This window comes from Mus caroli, chromosome 14 (assembly GCF_900094665.2).
Source record: "Mus caroli chromosome 14, CAROLI_EIJ_v1.1, whole genome shotgun sequence".
NCBI lineage: Eukaryota > Metazoa > Chordata > Mammalia > Rodentia > Muridae > Mus > Mus caroli.
The window spans coordinates 25,299,444-25,317,164 of NC_034583.1; the positions used below are offsets into that span (position 1 = coordinate 25,299,444).

Below are 17,721 nucleotides of genomic sequence, written 5' to 3' on the forward strand. Positions count from 1 at the left end.
GAGAGAGAGAGAGAGAGAGAGAGAGAGAGAGAGAGAGAGAGAGAGAGAGACCTGTGGATCTTAGAAAGTCAGGGCCTAACCTACAAGTTCCAGATACATTCATATCAGAGATCACCCTGCAGTGCCCACTGACTTTGGAGACAAAGCCATTGCAAAACTCACTTCTTCCCAAGCCTGGGCCCTTGAACTCTTAGAACAGTGTTTCTCAACCTGTGGGTCATGACCTCTTCAGAGGGGTGACTTCAAATGACTCTTTCACAGGAATCACATATCAGATATCTTGTATTTCACATATTTATATTACAATTTATAACAGTAATAAAATTACAGCTATGAAGTAGCTATAATTTTATGGGTGGAGGTCATCATTACACAAGGAACTGTATTGAAAGGTCACTGCATTAGGAAGGTTGAGAACCACTGCTCTAGAGGAACCCAGTCCCTAAAGAGAGAACCCCGAGACAAGGCAATCCCAGGCACTCACCTTTGACTGTGACCTGAGAGGGTCTCAGTGCTGGCAGGCTGTGGAGGAAGGACTGTGAGTAGCCTGGAAGGCCTACAGGGGTGGAAGCATCCTTTCCAGGCCCTGGGGTTTTCCCTGTGGTGTTTCTGGATGGGTGGGGTTTAGTGAAGATCTGGAGATACAGACAAACACACCACACAGGTCATTAGGTGGTAGATGCCTTAGTGGGGAGCCGTCACCCTATGCATCAGATCTGAATCTTTACTCTGGGCACCATCAGGGCTGGCCTTTCTCTAAAAGAACACAAATGTCAGCAGCCTCCTCAGATGTTATAGATGAGGGGCCAGGGGCTCGGAGAGGGGCTGCTATTTTTTCCAAGTCATAGAACAAGCTCTTCTGTTCTCAGCTACATCTTGATATCTCAGCTCATTAGGAATAATAGTAATATCATACCACCATATATGTTACAGAAGAACATAGCATTATCCCCTGTCAATGATATCACCTTACCCTAGTTCTAGAGGCCAGGAATGACTCTCCCTTCATGGCTAACAGGATAGAACATCCTTGTTCTCTTTCCCAAGCATGCGCTCCCCACTCTTGATAAAGCAAGATGAATGCTGTGGGCTGCAGTACTTACCTGCTTGGGCACCTGTCCAAAGTTGCTGATGAAGCCCAGGATGGTGCTCTTGATCAGCGGGTCAGTGATGCTGCCCAGGTCTATTCTATCACCGTAGAAGTAGGGGTGGAAAGTGTTCACTGCCTCTACAGCAGCTGGCCCCTGCTGCTTATACCCAAAAATTAGGTCTATCCAGTGGTGGAGGTTGCTGCTGACGAAGTCACTTTCCAGAGCCTGAAGTCAAAGCCCAGAGAGTGTGAAATCCTAACTAATGCTTTAAAACAAACAAACAACAAAAGCCCAGTTCTCTACATTTAAGCCACTGTGTGAGGGTGTGTATATTGTGCTTTTAGGTGTACATACATATAGAGGCCAGAGGATAACTGCAGGTGCCAATCTGCAATGCTGCCCCTCCCCCATTTTAGGTTTTTTTTTTTTTATTAAATTTTATCTCTTTTAAACATGGTCTTTCATTGCAATTTGCAGAGCTTTCTCAGACCCCAGTGAGACCCAGGGATATTTCTCTTTCTACCCCCTAACACTAGGCTTACAGACATGTGCAGCACCCAGTTTTTAATTATTGTGGGTGTGTCATAGCATCTCTTTCTGGTCTGATTAAGTTTCTTAATGACTAATGACAATTTGGTTTCCTTATCTGTGTTTCTGGGTGATAAGCTCAGCCATTTCCCCTCAAAACCTCATGATAGATGAGAGCTCTCTGGGGTCTCCAAACCATCTCTGAGCTATACTGAGAACATAGTCCAGGAGTGGCCCTACTGGTGGGGTTGCTGAGGGCACTGACATGCCACCAGAGAGTCAGACTCACTCCGGGTCATGATGCCCATCACAGCAACCTACTACAATTGCAGAGCAAAGTGGTATTCTTTAAACATCCAGGAAAACAATAATCCCTGGCCCTGCCCTTCTCTGGTTTCTCCAGACATCAAAGCCTCAAGGTTTATCCCCTCCAGTGAGACAGAAAACTCTGTGGAGATGGGGAGATGCTGGAGCGCACATCAGGACAGACTGGAGTGTCTCACCTGTCTGTGCAAGCTGATGAATTTCCTCGGATCCCCGTCAGCCCAGGGAGGAAGCTGCACATCCCCCAGTGTCGTTCCATCCTGCATGCAGCCTGGGTGTGAAGAGAAACAGGCCAAAGTGAGTCTTTGCTAGGTTCATCAAATCTGTGTTGTCTGCAACTGCCAACTTTGTGAGGGTTACAATGTGAGCTGCATCCTACTAGACCACACTGCCTCTTGCCACTTCTATCCGCAGAACCCCCATCCCTCCTCTGCTTGGCCCTACATTGGCATCCTTCATGAGGTCCTCTTGGCTTCCCAGGTAACACTAGAGGAGATTCCCAATAATACACTATTGCTGTGTTTCCCTCTCCATTAACAGTGCCTTTTACCTGGAGACTGACACAACTGAAGCTGGCGATAATAACTCAAGCATACAATCATGCAGGTCTATGCTAGGCACAACGTGAAGTTCTTGGCACACAATATCTTCCTAGGTCTTCAATCAATTATAATGCATTTTTAAATGGAGAGTTCTCAGACAGTAAGAGGAGGAGCCTGGATCCCAGCCCAAGACTCTCCTGTCCACCAGCTACCAACTTTGAACAGGCTACTTTGACTTCTGAGGGACTCAGTTTCTCCATCTGTAAGTGTGACAGTGATGACAAAGCCATATGGCGCTGGCATGCGATGAGAAAAGCAAGCGTACAACACACGCAAAACAATACTAGCCTAGCCATGACCAGCGCTTGGCAATGCTCCTATGGTCTTGCTTGAACTCATGGAGTAAGTAGAAGAGCATTGCCCAAGGAGGAGAAGGAGAGGGGATAGTGGGGAGAGGGATTTGTAAGGGGGGGGACTGGAGAAGAGGGGCAACGGGGAAGGGGGGAAGGGAAGGGAGGGGAGAGGGAGAGGCTGTGCTGAGTCTCATTTCCTCATTACTCAGGCCCAGCTCCAGTCTCTTCTTGGGGAACAGCACAACAACACAGTCTCTCCAGTTCACCTGAGAACCTGGACACTGCCAGGCTCACCAAGGACCTGTGTCAGGCTGGCTAGCTGGACCAGAATTGGAATGGCTTCAAGCACTCTATGGCACTGTGGCCCCATGCTCAGGGCTGGAAACCTCATGAGGGTTTTTTGGGGAAAGATCTCACATAGCCTTGCTTGAGGTTCAAACCCTTTCTTGAAGGAAAATGGGAAGCCTGAGGAAGGACGAGCCTGAAGGATGCTAACTATCTGACTCCAAGTGTTTTCTGCAGCACCCACAACTTCTCTTGACCTGGCTGGAGAGCTTGCCTAGATCCTGTACCAGCTCTGATCATACATCCCCTCACTACATTCCTTCCCCTTCCCCTCACACACATTCACAGGAGAGATGCCAGGTACGTGCACATCCTACTGGGCCTCTGTAAACTTCCATGCCTTCTCTGAAGCAGGAAGAAGGCCTGACACATCCTGGGCTGCAAGGTGGAAGATGTGGCACCCATTAGTCAGACAGCAGAAATGAGGCTGGTGAGTCTCAAGGTTAGGAGCCTTGAGGGCAGGCAGTGTTAACCGGAAGTCATCAGCAAAGGTTCTAGATTGCAGGGTGCTATCTCACTACACACTGAGCCTGGGATCCTCAGAGAACAGGTAGGTACTCAGTGCTGTTCTGGAAGCCTGGAACCCAGCCAGCATCCTTCCCCAGAAGCCACTTGTGCAACAGCATTCTGTCACCCAGCAAGGACTTCATCTCCAATGCACTGGTCCTGATTAGGGACCTGGTAAGTTTTCCACCAAAGAGACTGATGAAATCAGTGTCTTTCTGGAGACCTATAGGAGAAAACCTGGCTCCCTGGCTCCAGGCTCACCAGGTTTCCCCAGTGTCTCTACTCACCAAACTCCACTGCATTACAGTTGGTTAAAAACTCGGGCAGGTAGAAGAATTCGGGTGTCAGCTCCCTGACATCGCTCATGTTCTCTTTGGAGGCAGACTCCCACGTGCTCTTTACACTGTGGAACATTCTATCAGCCACATCAAAGCTTCCGCCCTGTGGGAGAAAGGGTCACATGATCAGTCTCATGTGTGTGTGTCTCCCCCCCACCCCGCCCCCATCCATTCATCCTCAGGGGAATGAGTTCAGAAGTTGGGAATGGGTTGGCACTTCCATTTTGCAGACCAGAAAACTGGTCCTTAGGACTTTCCCTAGGTCATCAAAGCATCGAACACCAGGCTGGGGCCAAACCAGTGCCGTAAAGGGCAAATTTTTCCCCTGTCAGTTCTGAAGGACATCTCTGGAAATGATGCAAACTTGCCCTCCTGGGGAGGGGTTGGGGAGGGGACGGTTGAAGAGCTCAGCTCTTTCTGGGGAAGGAGAACCTGTCACATATGTAAGGTGTGTTCCCCCTGGGCAACCTGGTAGACAAGGACTGCGTGGTCCGTTTTCTGAGCCAGAGGTATTGACCAATTGTGAGCCATGGATCACACAGATGTCCGGATCCTGTGAGATCTCGACCACAATACACTGCTTGAAGAGGTGCCTCCACCCAGGCCACTGCTGTGTTAAAATCAGGAAATGATGTCCATCATCAGATTGAAATGGGAATGGAAATGAAGTGGGGGAAATGTAAATAAATCTGCACCTAACGAGTCGCTCATTGAAATGTATTAAGAGCTTTGTATATTTAATCTGCAGCCTGAGCCTCACACTGTGGGAGATTGATGTCTTCTCACGGCCCCGTTTTTCCTTTTGCAGCTTTTATAAGTGCTGATGGTAATCTCCTGAGAAACAATATGATTTGGTAATAAAAAGATTACCTGTATTAAATAAAAATAATATATACATAGGAAATACTGTTAGCGCTACAAATCTGGTTAAAGATATTACCACAAAGAAAAATGTTATTTTTTTCACAGCTGTCTAATGCATTTTAGCAAAAGTAATATCTTTAAAACTTAAGCCTGTATTATTTATAAAGGAAGCAATAACTGATTTTCCTATTTCCTATATTAATAAATGTATTTGCATACATTTGTTTCAAAATTAATGGGTTTTCTCACTTCTGCAATACAAAAGAAAACACCAAATTCCCTAGAAGAAAAAGTGGAGTTGCTTTGTGGTATTGTGAGTATGTGGGTTGTCATATGCTCCAGTGGCTGCTGGCAGTCAGCCCCAGCCAGAACCCGATTCTTAGGGAAGAAGGCAGGGGTGACAGTGGAAAGGGCAAGAGGCAGAGGCGTGTGCTGTGTGGTTCTGCCCTACAGAGTGACCCTGGGAGGAAAGGCCACCATGAGGAGTAAACAAGAGCCAAAGGCAGTGTGGAGATGGGGACAAAGAAAATGGCAGGCAGGCAGGCATGAGGCCCCCCCACTGAGATCTGTCCCCCCCCCCCCCGGCATGCATCTTTCCATGCACATCACGAATGCTGAGTATCCAAGTGGCCAGTGAAGAGGACATGAAGATCACCACCACTAACAACATCTCGATGGCAGACGATTTTCTGTGTGCCAACCCCAAGCCAGAAGGCAGTGGAGACAAACTGAGGCTACAGAGCTCAGAGACACATGGCAAGACACCAGCAACATACTTTGAATACACTAAGAATCTCAGGATCCAACCTGAGGTATCCTGATCATTTATAATGTTAAGAAGGGCTCAGCAATATTGAAAGATACAAATCAGAATTACGAGTGGAGTGCTGCAGGGGCAAGGGCATGCCAGGATAGGTCTGGACACTCAGTTAAAATCGGGGAAATGTTGGTTCTTGGGCGAGTACACAGATTATAACTGACTCGCACCAAAAAACAATGCACTTTCCTGAAGGTAGCACTCCTTTTGTGTGTGCCTTTGTTTGCCACTGACCCTGGGTAAGCCCTTCAGGCGTGGCGTTCTTAAATCTGTCCCTAGCATGGGCAGGGAGAGGAGGTCAGGCTAAAGACATTCCATTCTGAACCCATACTCAAAAGAAACTCAGTGTTCAAGGACATATGACTACACAGGTACTCTTTCTTAAAATTAAGTTTTATGGTGTTATTTTTAATTGAGTGTGTGGTTTATAAATGTGCACAAATGCTCATGCCAAAAGAAGGCCAGAGGCAATAGATTCCCCTGGAGCTGGAATTACAAGCTGTTATGAACCATCCAGCATGGGTAGTAGGAATCAAACGCAGGTCCCCTGTGAGAACAGTAGCTACTCAGAACCATTGAACCATCTCTTCTGCCCACAGTTATCCTTACACTATATCCTGAAACCCTTCCAAGAAAGACTGAAGCAAGTCCGTCCACTCACATCCAGCTAAGGGGTTGGATTGATCCTATGAGCAAATTGCTGTCCTATTAGCTCTGTAGGCATTTTCCTGACTAGTTTAGAAGTATCTCGTGTAAGCAGGGCACTTGCTTACTGTCGTCAGCTGATTTAAACGACTATCTGCCCATCAGGCAGTGAGCCGTGGCAGAGGGCACTGTGCTGAAACAGGTGAGAATTTCAGCGCTTACTTACAGGACAAACGTGAGTTTTCAAAATCTCTTTAATCACCTACCTCCCCACCACCACCACCACCATCAAGCTTCAGTGACTGTTTTGGTTATGAAATCAATAATCTATATGCCCAAGTGGATATGTACATGAGAAGGTAAGATATAAGCCCAGGTGATGCTAGGCATAAGGAAAGCAGCACTAGATCAACAAGCCCTGTATCTTTATTATTATTATTATTAAATTATCTGAAAAGGTTTTCTGTCTGTGTTCTCTCTCTCTCTCTCTCTCTCTCTCTCTATTTGTGTGTGTGTGTGTGTGTGTGTGTGTGTGTGTGTGTGTGTATACACCATGTGTATGTAGTGTTCACAGAAGCCAGAGGAGGCATGGATCCCTTGGAACTGAAGTTACAAAAGGTTGTGAGCCACCACATGGGTGCTGGGAATTGAACCCGGGTCTTCTGGAAGATCAGTCAGTGGTGATATTAACTGCGGAGTCATCTCCCTACTCTTTGCATCTTGATCCAGTATACTCCAGGGACTAGGGAGTCATCTTAGTGTTCAGATATGAGGAAGAAAACCAGGGGCTCTCTAAAAGGATAAAGAGAAGTGGAGTGGAAATCACTGGAAACAAAAGGTAGGGTGTTGGGAGTCGGGGCCCTCCAGTGCCTGGGATGGGGACAGGAAGGTGGTGAAGGCCAAGAGTCCTTAGGGTGGGAACAGGAAGTAAGAGAGGCATTGTCAGGGCAGCCCATTAACCCATTAGAGGGGAAAGGGTGAACAGGCAAGAGAAACCTGGGTGTGTATCCCCTGAGCCTCAGCTAACAGCCCACCTCCGCATCCTACTCCAAAATACAATGGTGTGGGTGGCATGTGAGGAGCCCTGGCACTAGTTGACCTGATATCAGTTGGGAGAGGTTTGATGCTGAACAGTCCCCACTCTCCTTTCCATACATTGAGGCCTTTCCCTTAAGCAAGTAAACCCCAAAGCATGTTGACACCCATACTTTTGCTGTAAGCGAATGTATCACAAGAAGATCGGCAGGCAAGCTTTCGTCCTCACTGCTGAGTCAGGGGGTTGACAAGGATGGGGCAGCTGCAGCTCAGTTACAAACCACCATGGAGAAAGTCTAGGGACAGTTTCTCTGGGGCAGTCAGACGTTACCACATGTGTCTTTCTCAATACTTGAATAATCAAAATCAGACCATACTAGAGACCCTGAAGAACTCTTGTCAGGTTACAGTTTGGGACCTTGAAGACCCCTATGTCCTGTTGATACCTTCAAAGTGTGACTGGAGGTTTTCTGGTCCAGCCCTGTCCTAACCATGCCCAAAGTATTGGGTACCAAGAGTAAGGTACGTGGCTCAGAGGCAGTGGCCTCGCTGTGAGCTGTGATGACATCAGGTTCCAGGATCCACAGAGGTATGACCACTGACACAGTCTCTTTGTCTTCCTCATATTACTGTCACCCTGATATCTACTGGAAGCTCATAGGTAACAACCCAGGCCACGTCTACCCCAGGGTTCTCAGTTCCCTGCAGATAAAGTCTGCCTAGCACAATGCCCAGCCATTTTGCCTCAGGTAGTTTGGAAAACCCATCCCCACTGCTGGTAACAGCTGACTTCGCAGGGGTAGGACTTAATTAGCACAGTGCTTTATTTCCACTTCTTATTAAATACAGCAGCTGCCACCACACTGTGTCCTTGCTGGGAACAGGCTGCCTTGCTGGGCACTACCCAGGCTGGATCTCATCTTAGGCCTGAGAATAGATGGTGCTTTTGCTAGGACAGAAACAAATGCCAAGGCTAAGGTCTTACAGCAGGGGTGTGGCCTCACAGTGACTCAGCTTTCAAGAGACTCGCAGATTCTGGATCTCTATAGGCAAAGCTCATGAAAACTATACAATATTTGGCATGTCATTAAGGTGCAGTACCAGCTACTTGCTTGAATACAATAGTCCACTTCTCCCAACGACAGCAAAACACATAATTAACACAAGTCTGGTCCCATTCCACATATATGCTACCTGCTCAGACCACAGAGCTCACACTTTACAGTTGGCACTCCATAGCTGAAGGATCCACCTTCAAAGATGCAACCCTAGACTGGAAATATTTGAATAGATCAGGCTGTCTCGAGTTTTTATACCCTTTTACTCTTCTCACAGACTACCGAACCATATAGTATTACAACTGTTTACACAACATATGCACTGGAGTGGATATTATAAATAATCTATAGGTAGTTTAAAGTACGTGGGGAATGTATAAGTTCTATGAAAATATGATGCCATTTTATATAAGTCGTCTGAGCATCCTCTGATTTCAGTATCAAAGAGGGGTCCTGGAACCAGTCCCATGGATAAGCAATTATTCCATATTTTATAGACTATAAAAAATCTATCATTGTATTGACAAGCTTGGGCAGGAAGATAAATACATCAATACTAGAGGAGCATCAATTCTGAAACAACCTAAATGTAGTCGCATTTAACCACAGGCTGTAAAGAGCCTCTTACACAGGGCCAGGGCACAGTATACAGAAGTCCAGTGTCAAACTGTGTGAAAATCCTGGTGCTGCCCACACCACTAGGTCCAGTACATGCTGAGCCAGCCATAATGCCCAGATTGTTCTGTGCCAGCCTGCCAGCCTGCCAGCCGCTCAGCAGGCCACACCAGATGAGCCATGTAAGTGGTAGCACAGACATTCTGTGGCTGATCCACTGGCATGCTCTGGCATGTCACTCTGGTACTTCATATCACTGAACTGTATGTATAAAAATAGCTACAGAGGGTGATGGTGAGATGGCTCAGCAGTTGAGAGCACCCTCTGTTGTTCTAGAGGTCCTGAGTTCAATTCCCAGCAACTACATGGTGGCTTACAACCATCTAGAATGAGTTTGATGCCCTCTTCTGGCATGCAGATGCACATACAGATGAAGCACTCATGTACATTAAAATAGATAAATAAATCTTTTAAAACATAGCTACATGGGAGATACTGTGTGATGTATATTTTGCCACAATAGGAAAGCTTAAACTTTTTAATGATACATGTAAGGTATTTGATTTGGCACCATTCAGAAACATAGTAGGTACTTGGGTGTTCCAGACAAGTGCTGTTATGAAGCAAACGCAGCATCTCAGCCCTCATCTTTACCTCATGAATAAGGAAACTGCATCCCAGAGAATGCAATAATCTAGTCAACATCAGATGCCAGAGCCAGGACACAGTACCCTGAGGCCCCAGCCAGACGCTCATACATCCTCACTCTAACGCACTCACATTAGCGGTGAACGGCAGAGTCTGCTCAGCTCAGATTGGAAGAACATGCCAACACCCATAAACACACTGGCACACCCCAACCCTCCGACTCATCCACATTGGACTTAGAAGTCAGATCCTCGGGAGAGTGAGACAACAGGGCGGGGCCGATCCTTCCTGTCACCATGGAAGAGGACAAGCAAAGTTCTCCTGGGAAGAAACAGACCTGCCCCTGGGAGGCAGATGAACTCATACAAAGATATCAGAACATTTCTCAGGTGATCCAGTGAGGCCTAGGACTCCTTCAGCAGATGTTGCCTTTGTACTTACCCTTTTCAGAACTAAAACTGTTCTTGTTTTGTTCTAGGGAAGGGCAGAGGATTGCCGGGTGACAGTGACAACCAACTGGAGAAGTCACTTAAATGTCAGCAGCTGCGACGGATTAGTGTGGGGCAGAGGGGTAACACAGAGAAAGCAGATGGTTCCAACTTGGTTGGGCCACTCTGCCAAGGACAATCTCAAACCAAAAAAACCCCAGAGAATCCCACTTGAGATTCTCGGTGTGGTCACTCCAACAGCTACACAGGGGCCTCCTAAAAGCATACAAAGTTGGCTCTGATCATCTCACCCTGGGTTAGACCAGATCAAACAAGTTTGAACCAGTTATTAGAGGAGCAAACTGGCTAAAATAAATTCACCCCAACCATTAGCGGCGGGGTAACCATTATCCAAATACTCTGGTGGGCTTGCAGGACCTGTTTCATCTGGCTCATTCTGCTCCGGGTTGCTTTATGGTAGTCCAGGCTGTCTTAACATTGTTTAACCCAGAAGAGACAAGTTCAATTCTGCTCAGATCAGATCTGATTGGTTACTGAGGGTAGAGGGGAAGTAACCATGGTTACTCACTGGAGCGAGGGGCTCTCCCCACATTTTCTCATTTGTTCTTCTGGATGATCCAGTGGTCTGTGTATAACCAGCCCTCATGTCCAGAGGTAACAGGACATGTGGGATATCTGTATGTGTTAAGCGGCATGGCTGAGATGTAAATCTCACAGCATGCCCTGTCTCTAGTCCTCCCCCCATCTCTTCCCTGTGTGGAAAGACCCTTAGCAACAAGTGAAGCTGGGACCTCTGGCTTTAATGCATCTGTCTGTCGGAAGGGCCAAGGGGAGGCTGTGAAGGCATCCTGAGCATTTGACTGTTTCAGCTCCCTGGCTGGAAAGCAGCAGCGGAATCCATCATTATCATCAGCAACAGTGATCATCATTTCTTGTGGATTAATGAGCAACATCTGGATGAGATTCCTGGCATGGGGTAGAGCTCTGGGACCATTCATTCTCCAAACTAAACTTACTTAAAATGCTTGTTGCCTGAGAAAGACCCGGGGGAAGCACACTTATTATTTTTGAGTGGATTTCCAGTGATAGGGGGTTATACAAAGTCTAGACAAGCCACACAGTCAAGGAGAGGGGAGTCTGTGCCAAGACATAAACGATGTGAGTGGGTTCATCCCTTACTGGAGAAGCTGCCTGACCTTCCCTGGCTTTCCATTCTTTCCCAGGGATGGGGAGTGCCTTCAGTGCCGACTGGGGGGTGGCTCTTGTCTCAGGGACAATGTTTTCTGAGTAACCAAAACTCACAGTTTCTCAGACACTAAAACTCCTCTGAGGTAAGGCTCAAATGCTAGAGTTAGGCCATGGGTGTTCTGTAGGCCCCTGATCATGAGGCCTGTGGCTTTCTCTTGTAGAATACTGTAAGGTAGTGACCATGTCAGCCATACACTCAGCCTTGTAGTGCGTTCTCTGCAGTGAGCTCCGCCAGCTGGCTCAAGCTCTGCCTCTGAATGGGGTCCTTGGGTGTAGAATTCCGGTGAAGAGTTTTATGGAGGGAAGAGGGGCGAAGAGCATCTCTGTACCGCCCCACTGCTGTCCATAAGGAACTCTGACTTAGAAATTGTGCGTATCCAGGACTCCAGCACTGGTTCGTCTCCAGCTCCCCCTGGGCTGCCAGACTGAAACAACACAGGCGACCTAGATAACTGAAACTTCAGATAAGCAGCAGATAATCTTCCAGTACGTCCTTTTTGAGTGAAAGCCACTGTTTATCCAGAACTGAAACGTAGCTAGGTATCTGCTTTCTTATTTATGAAACCTGGCAACCCTAAGCTGGTAAGATAATGGTTTGTTAGCTTAAGGATGGGCAAGATGACCAGATGATCAGTTTCTTTTGCTAGGTTAGACAGTTTTTGTTTTGTTTCATTTCATTTCAAATATCTATTTGTCCCAAGGAGCCTTTCGGTTGGACTGAGCACAGATCTGTGCTGTCTGATGGTCACTCCCCTTCTCTTGACTGAGCTTTGACTGTGACATTTTCAGTCTCAACAATTTCTACTTTCTTTTCCATTCTATCTTATTTGTATTAATTTTTCACATGTCCCACTGGAAATTTTATTATTCCATGCTATTTGGTTTTTTTTAAATGACAATCAGGCAGATACACAAGTATTGATGATAAAAAACTGCCCTCCTCTACTCATAGGAACCAGCGCCAAGTTAAGGTTTGAGTTCTCAGAGAGGAAGCACCATCATTATCCAAGCCTGGGACTCGGGTGTGTTCACGCCCTCACACTCAGGAAGGAATAACAGCAGCTTACCTGTAAGGAGCAGAAGGCCTGCGTGAATGGTGGCATTCGGACCAAGTAGGAAGCGACAATGATGGCTGAGGAATAGTGGGTGTAGTAGTGGCACTGCACGGTCATGTCTCCTGTAACACAAGGGTGCATTTGAGGGTTGCTGTGCTGTGCTTGACAACAGTATCTCTAACTGCACTCATTGAGATTCAGGAAGCAAGGAGACATACAACAGAACATCATGGCACTAACAGATCCGATGGCATGCAAATATGGCAAGGATTGTAAAGGTGATGTCCAGAGTTTGAGGACTGAGTTTGAGAGCAAGTCAAAGGTAGACTTCTATCACTCACAGATAGTTAAGTGCAGATCCTTCCATCTTCCCTACCCTTAGAGATAAAGCAGTCAGCTCCCAGTACATCTCCATCCAGGACAGCCGTTAAAATCTCTCCATAGGTTTTTGTTTTGTTTTGTTTTGTTTTGTTTTGCTTTGTAAGTTTTCCTTTTATTTTGCATATGTGAATGTTTTACCTTCATTAAGTGAACCACAAACAAGCAATGCCCACAGGGGGCAGAAGAGGACATTGGATCCCCTCTGGAACCAGAGTTACAGATAGTAATAAGTATGGGTGCTGGGAACCAAACTGGGGTCTTCTCCAAGAGCAAGAACTGTTCTTAACTAGTGAGCCACCTCTCCAGTCACCTTAGTTAAATTTCTAAAGGTGACACCTGAACTTTAGTATTGTTCACAAATTCTTCCAGGTGATTCTCTCATGCAAACACAACACCAACTGCTGGATTTGAGAGTTCTTTATTTAAGCTCAATGATTGGTAGACTGGGTGATCAACTAAGTCGTTACTGATCTTTTCAAGAAGTTGAGAAAAGTGGCACTGCACACACTGTGTACACTGGTGTGTGTGCATACATACAAGCATGTGCATGTGTAAACACAGAGAGAGAGAGAGAGAGAGAGAGAGAGAGAGAGAGAGAGAGAGAGAGAGTCAAAATCATGCAAGTATGTACCCACCTTCAATCTTTTCAACATCTTTAAACCTCTGGGTAAACTTCAACTTCCTTTCCTTGGTCTGAGCCCCCATTGGCTTAGAAAGATCCCGGAAAATCTTGGGATTTGTCAAGTTCAACATCTAGAAGGCAGATGTGCAGCTGTGTTAACTCCCCCAGCCCCCTGGTGCCCCAGGAGCCACGCTCTTTAGTTTTATGGCTCCCTTTATTGGTTTATTGTCATTTGGTCTGAACCCCTGTAGTGATTAGCTGGCTACTTGGAGTTTTATGGCCCTGAAACCAGTGATCCACAAAGACTTAATAGGGGAGAGAGGAGAAGTAAGAGGAGGGAAGATTGAGTTCAAGCTGAGCCTGTTCCAACTTGACCCAAATCAGAACATGACCACCAGGTACTGAGAAGGGACTTTGAAAAGAGTTCCCATTGCCTACATGACTTTTAACTGTTGCCCTTACTAAATAATTTACTGCAACAGTTCAGGGACCTGCTTTGAGTCAAACTGATTTTACAGGAAGTTAGAAGTTATTTGTTTGGGGGGGGGGGGAACCTGCTCATTTTTCTGGGACCCAACCATCTTTTGGACAATTAAGACACAGAATGCTGGCCCTGCTCCTGACCTTGAGAGTTCACCTTGGTGGGGATGGGAAGTACACTGGTGACTTTAGAGACATGCTCTGTGTGTTGGGAGCCAGGGGAACACAGACTATCCCTGGGGGCTGCATCTCTTTGAGAGGGGTTGTTTCTTCCTAAAACTCTCTTCACTAGCCTGTGCACAAAGTGCTCTAATTCACTGGGCTAGCACTGAGTCACAGTTCCTTGACAGAAGGACAGTGCTGTTACCACCTCAAAGGCTGGCAGAAAGCAGTCAAGGACAAAAGGGAAGTAGCCCCTCCCCAGGTTTCTGACAAGTCAGACTGGTTAATAGCTGCCAGAGCTCCTCGTTTCCCCAAATTTCTAGATGTTCAGGAGAAATGTCTCATGTGTGTGCTTGTGGTGTGTGTGTGTGTGTGTAGGAGAAGGCTGTGTGTATGTGGTATAGGTATGCCAGTGTTCAGGTGCCCATGTCATTCAATACACTAGCAGGGTAGAAGATGGATCTTCACTAAACTAGAAGTCTAATGCTTTGGCAAAGCTAGCTAGCTAACAGTGCTGGGTTTCCCATCTCTGCTCTCAGTACTGCTATGATAGGACACACTGTCATGTCCTGCTTTGTACACCTTTATGCTTGTGCACAAAGTACTCTAATCCACTGGGCTATTTCCCTGCTTCCCTTTCCCAATTAAAAATATTTCCCAATTTTTAAATGCAAGAAAGTAAACACAGTTATAAATACAAGGTATGTTAAACAGAGAGCATTTATATAGCAACTACCACTTTACAAGTATGGGTTGATCCTTCCACTTTGAAGGTTCATTTTTGTAAGACCTTGATTACGGCTGGACCATTAGTGTGAGAAAAGAAGTGTGGCTGGTGGGAAAATGTTGTTGCATTCCCTGTCTTAAGTGGAGATGGGAAGTCACAGAAGACTGAGTCTCCTCCATCTTCCAACCCTGGCCTCTTCCACATAAGCGTTCATAGGCCAGGGTGGTCAGGCTTCTCTGAACTTCTATTCTTCACACCCTGCCCACTACATCTCCTGATAACCATAGCATCAGGGTCTAGATCTACTCCATGACTCAGTTACACACACACACACACACACACACACACACACACACACACACACCACTTATGCTTTGCTGTGTGGTTCTCCTCCTCCTGACTCCTGCTTGCTGGGATGAAGAAATGGAGGTCGAGCGACATGAGAGGTTTGATCTAGCTATGGCTCTCTCCATTCATGGCATGTCTTCGGGTGCCAGGTAGAGCTCAGATTCTAGAGCAACACCAGGCAGAGTGAGCTACTATCCTTTTCTCTTCATCTCTCTACCTCTATCTCCTTTCCCCTCTCTGGACACACTGATGTTAGGAACAAATCCTATGGCCAGGCTCACTGTCAATGAAGCATTTCCATGTTGTCTTACACAAGCATGTCAGGAAATGGGCAACAGTTTCCTTCAGGGGTGACAGGGAGGCCTCTGAGGCTCATGTCAGGCACGTGTTGATTAACATAATCACAGATGTGCTGGTCACTTCACTGGTGCATCTGGACCAGGAACCCAGGTAAAGACTGGCACAGCTTCAGGAGAATCTAGCGGCCTTGAGGCCCAGGAAGCTGAATCTCATCGCAAATCTCTGTGTGCTCATGACAGGGATAGAAAGCCTCAGAAAGCCTGTGTCATGCCCCAGAGAACATCTTACCTCTGAGGTGTAGTCAGCGAGGACCCAGGGAAACACGGGATACTGCATGTAGTCATTGTAGGTCCTTCCAGCCAGTGTGTTGAGGTACATGAGGTATTCAAAATTGCTGATCTCCCTTTTCTACCAGAAGAGACACAAGGTGACAACCCAAACACATCCGAGACCTTTCTGAGGTCATCTGGGCCTAACCCTCAGCCCCCAAGAGGAAACCTTGATTTCAGGACAAGAAAACAGAGGTGACTGGCACCTAAGCTCTCTGTCTACATCTTATGCAGGAACCCACACCAAATGCAGGGTGGCATCTATTGATCTGAGTATGAATGGGAAGAAGCTATGTTGGCCAAAGATGAAGCAAAGACCAGCAATCTGAAGTGAAGGGTCTGGCTTTCTTTGATCTTCAACCTCAAAATGACACTCAAGAGCTAACTGAAGGCCAGCACAAATGCTGAAGATGAACCCATTGCTGACCCTTCCACCATTAGAAAAAAATGTACTGAAAATGGTAGCTATGGAAAAGGGAGCCCTCACTAGTCTCCCTCTGATGCTCTGGGAAAGGCTTTTTTCCATCTGTCTATATTAGTTTAATACTCTCCCAAGGGCTCTCTGGCTTAAGCTAACCATACACAGATGGATATGTGGGATACATGTGGAAAGATCTGCAGGGATGGCTTCTTTAGGGTCTCTTCTTCACTGAGAGCACAGGCTAGTGACTCATTTGTTGTGCTGGGAGCCACGCATGTCTTCCTAAGAAGTGGTGTGTGTGACACCCCCTTCTCCCCAGTGTGTGTACTAGTGCACGTCCTTAGGGAGGAGAGAATGTATGTTCTCTGGTTCCTCGTTAAAGACTGCTCAAAGACAAATCTTCTATCCTTGAGATCTTGTCAGACACAGATCTGGAATTTAGTAAATTTGAAGCACAAACTTCGTCCTTGAGTGTGTGGCACACTTCTTGCAAGCTCTGACTCCTTTCTACTCTACCTCCTGCAGGGTGCCCCACCACCACCACCACCATCACTGGTGAGCAACTGTTACCTGCCACCTCTGTAGCATGGTCCTATCGAAGCCTGGGTGTTTCCTGTGGTACAGAAAAACACAGTGTGATTAAATATCCAAGACATGAACATGAGTATGGGAAATAGAGATTCCTGAAGATTTGTGGGACCAGGGCATTCAGGAAATTCCCAGATTTCCACAAGCATGTGACAGTTTTCAGAGGTCAGTACAGACACATTGTCGTCTTGGCTCTCTTGCCTCAGTCTGTCTACTAAAGGTTAATTTTTCATACCCACCACCCTTAAACACGTTCCAGAACATGGTGAAGTGTAACCTGCAGAGATGTCCCCAGAACACGCCTCATTCCCAGGCCTTCCTGGATTCTCATGGCTTCTTATCACTTGGCCTCCTTTGCCTCATATATCCTCTTAGAGACCAAATATAAATATAGATGTGATTCAGAGGAAAATGCAAACACCATAAGGGGAACTATACATTAGTCTACAAACTACTGTTTGAACTCAATAAGCCTAATTAACAGTTTCTAAGTATGCTGGTGTAGAAAACATCTTCCCATACGAATGTCCATATGCTTATGTTATTTTGTTTTTAATTATTGTACATGGACTCTGGCCATATCACTTCACTTGTGAGAGACCAGCTCACATTGCCCTGAGTTTGTGTGACAGCTTCAGGACTGTGCCACACAGGTGTGTTTCTAGCTGTCACACTACTGGGTTAGAGAGTAAGAAACATTTTTAGCTTTGAAATGATTAAGTACATGCTCAGATATTTCTCTTAAAAGACGGCACTCTCTTACACTTCTACAATGAAGACACACAGAGTGAAGCAAGGCGATAACAGTGGTGGGTCTATCTGGAGGAATGCATTGAAGGGTGCATCAAAACACACCCTGTCTCCTGCCATTCAGCAAGGACATGTAGAGCTCAATTCTTCA

General features: G+C 46.4%; 1 protein-coding gene across 4 annotated transcripts in view; it reads right to left on the reverse strand.

The window, feature by feature from the left end:
- Nucleotides 1–17,721, reverse strand: part of Wdfy4 (WDFY family member 4) — a 218,847-nt gene that overhangs the window by 13,502 nt on the left and 187,624 nt on the right. For all 4 annotated transcript variants that reach the window (XM_029469142.1, XM_029469139.1, XM_029469140.1 and 1 more), the window contains 8 exons: nt 16,803–16,845; nt 15,771–15,890; nt 13,479–13,596; nt 12,475–12,584; nt 3,978–4,131; nt 2,123–2,214; nt 1,104–1,316; nt 485–635 (listed from right to left, as the gene is read on the reverse strand). In XM_029469142.1, coding sequence (XP_029325002.1) covers nt 485–635; nt 1,104–1,316; nt 2,123–2,214; nt 3,978–4,131; nt 12,475–12,584; nt 13,479–13,596; nt 15,771–15,890; nt 16,803–16,845 — 1,001 coding nt within the window. The remainder of the gene's footprint in view (nt 1–484; nt 636–1,103; nt 1,317–2,122; nt 2,215–3,977; nt 4,132–12,474; nt 12,585–13,478; nt 13,597–15,770; nt 15,891–16,802; nt 16,846–17,721) is intronic.